The sequence below is a fragment of the Alligator sinensis genome, unplaced genomic scaffold (assembly GCF_000455745.1).
Source record: "Alligator sinensis unplaced genomic scaffold, ASM45574v1 scaffold199_1, whole genome shotgun sequence".
In the NCBI taxonomy this organism is placed as follows: domain Eukaryota; kingdom Metazoa; phylum Chordata; order Crocodylia; family Alligatoridae; genus Alligator; species Alligator sinensis.
Window position 1 is genome coordinate 2,948,918 of NW_005842008.1, and position 2,635 is coordinate 2,951,552.

Consider the following 2,635-nt stretch of genomic DNA (forward strand, 5'->3'; position numbering starts at 1 on the left):
GCCTGATCTAATGGCAGGTTTCAATTAAAAACCCACCATATCAATATAGGGGGCGCTAAGCCCTCATCATGTGTACAAGCACCCCACATTTTCCACTTCACAGACTGACAGTTGAGGCACACAGAAACTTAGAATGATGGGAGCAATTTGGGTACCTGAGCTGTGCTTTGTCAGTAACATTTTGATTCACTAAGGAAACTTTTTTAAAAAGATGGAAATGTTTTTGCCGAACAACTGGATCCACACTTTGAGGGTCTGGAGAAGTTAACATCATAGTGTTTTGTAGGACAAATTGTGCTGCACAAATGTTTTGCTATTTTGGAGAAGGTAAAAGTGTGAAGGAATAATTTAAAAAAATACCAAATATTTCTTTTACTTCATCTGTTAGGGTTTTTTCATGTATGTACAGGATATTTTCAGGGCATCCTTAGGTTATGTTTACACTGCACAATTCATCTGGGCTGTTACCTGGGCATTGGCCTCCATCTCCCTTCCATCATCCATACAGCAAAGCCCATGACTTATGCTTAGAGGTGCTTTAAACCTGGACTGCAGTGTACTGCTTAACCTCTCAACATGCTAATGCAGTGGTACTCATCCTTTTTAGACTTGAGGTAGCCTTTGGAAAATTCCAGCTCTTAGCCAAAAACGAACAAAAACTATGGAAAAAGAGAGCAACTTTTATGTTGCAAACAGACCTGCACAACAGGTCAGAAAGTTTTTACCACTATGGATTTCTATTTGAAATTTACAGATTTGTCTTTTAAATTGGATTTGCACATGTAACAGTGCTGACATCACGTGTCATCCTTGAAAGGATCTTAAGACACCGCATAGTGCTGCGACACCAGGCTGAGAATCACTGATTATAGTTTGATTAGCCTGACCCTTCAAGTGGTGTTGAAAATCATTGTGACACCCAAAAATGCATCAGTATTCTGAGATGACAACTGATGGAAGTCCCTTTGTTTTCCATCTGGAGTTATGCAGAAAGGAAGCGGTCCTCTCAGAATATTATGCAGGTATGCATTTGAAGTACCAAGGAATAGTTAAACTTTACAATCTTGACTTTTCTTTTTTAAGGAGATTTTTGGTTAGCTCTAATCTGCTTATATATTTCTATAATAATGATTCCAGCAAATAAAAGATTTCCAGTTAATAAAAAGCTTCTTCTAGGACTATGAAACATCTCAGTCCTGTAACATCAAGAAAGGTGTACAGTGAGGATGCATTGTATTTCAGCAACCATTCAAGATGTATGCAGAGGCTATAACAAGGAAGCCTCTGTGCCGTATTTGTAATCTAAGTTCTGTCAACAACATAAAATATGCTATAAATCTCATTTAATAGCTTTCACAGGACCAGAACTTCACAATATGCTTAATGCCTTCAACACTACCAGTAGGAATTATGCAGTGACAATAAATCTTAAGAAAGCTAACACTGTGACACTAAGCTAACTCAATACAGTACAAGGACAGCAACGTTTGTTCCACCACTTGGCCATTACAGAGCAAAGTACGAGGGTGTATGCTTAAAGACTTGGATAACGCTGGATGGAATGTAAAAAAGGAAGACCGCTATGGTGAAACTTTCATTCACCATCTTGCACAAGTTTCTGCGTGGTAGAAAGCTCCTAAAATGTTATCTATGCCTGACCCTCCTATATGTTTATGAAAGCTGAACTCTTTTAAAGCACTGCTGAGAGAGAACCCAGAGCACTGGAATTTGGCATTAGAGGACACTTGAAAATTTTTTTTAGATCCCCAGAATCACAAAGGAAGAGATGCTGAGAAGAATGACCTTAGGTCAGGGGCGGGCAATTATTTTGGGCAGAGGGCCGCTTACTGAGTTTTGGCAAGCCATCAACGGCCTCATGATAGGCAGCCAGGGGCAGATAAATATTAATTTTCTAAATTTTTTAGGGGTCCCGCGAGCCAGATGAAACGTACTGGCAGGCCGCATCCGGCCCCTGGGCCACATTTTGCCCACCCCTGCCTTAGGCTGTAAACAGACTTATTTGAAGCAATCCTGATTGTCTCTACACACACAACCCTTCCCAGCTCCACTGCTGCTCCTTTTGCCAGTAGGTGGCCAGAGATAACAGAAGCCTGGCAGACTTGTCCCTAAAATATCTTGCAGTCAACTTGAATGACCTATAGTTGACATTGCTGTGTGCTTCTGCAAGTTCTGGGGATAAGTGTTAGCACATTCTTTCTCACAGGTACTCAGGAGGACAGTGGACTTATACTAGGGAGACCATAGGCTTTCAGGAGAAATGGGACCCTGAGGTGCTGTGAGAATTTGTCAGGTTTGCTGCTGCTGCAGGGTGAAAGTGTCCTGCATGCCCTGGTTTTCAGGAGACACCTTGGATGGAGCCGAAGTGAGAAGCAATTACAGCAGAAAGGCTTCCTTTAGTACGTTATGCAGACGGACATAATGCTTCTGTTGCAGCTCTTCCAAGCTTGGCTCCACTGCGCCTCCTGGAAACCCAAGATGTCTGGACTGTTCTACCCATGAGCGACTGGTGCCTCCTGCATCTGGTGGGGTGGGGCACCTGTAGAAGCCCCCAATGGCAGCAGCCCTGTCACGGGGCATCAGCCTTACCAACAGCATCAGTGTTGGCCATCGGGGG

General features: G+C 42.8%; 1 protein-coding gene across 1 annotated transcript in view; it reads left to right on the forward strand.

The window, feature by feature from the left end:
- The first annotated feature begins 925 nt into the window (after nt 1–925).
- Nucleotides 926–2,635, forward strand: part of RWDD3 (RWD domain containing 3) — a 17,850-nt gene continuing 16,140 nt past the window's right edge. Inside the window, exon 1 of the mRNA XM_006021869.3 lies at nt 926–1,022. Coding sequence (XP_006021931.1) covers nt 926–1,022 — 97 coding nt within the window. The remainder of the gene's footprint in view (nt 1,023–2,635) is intronic.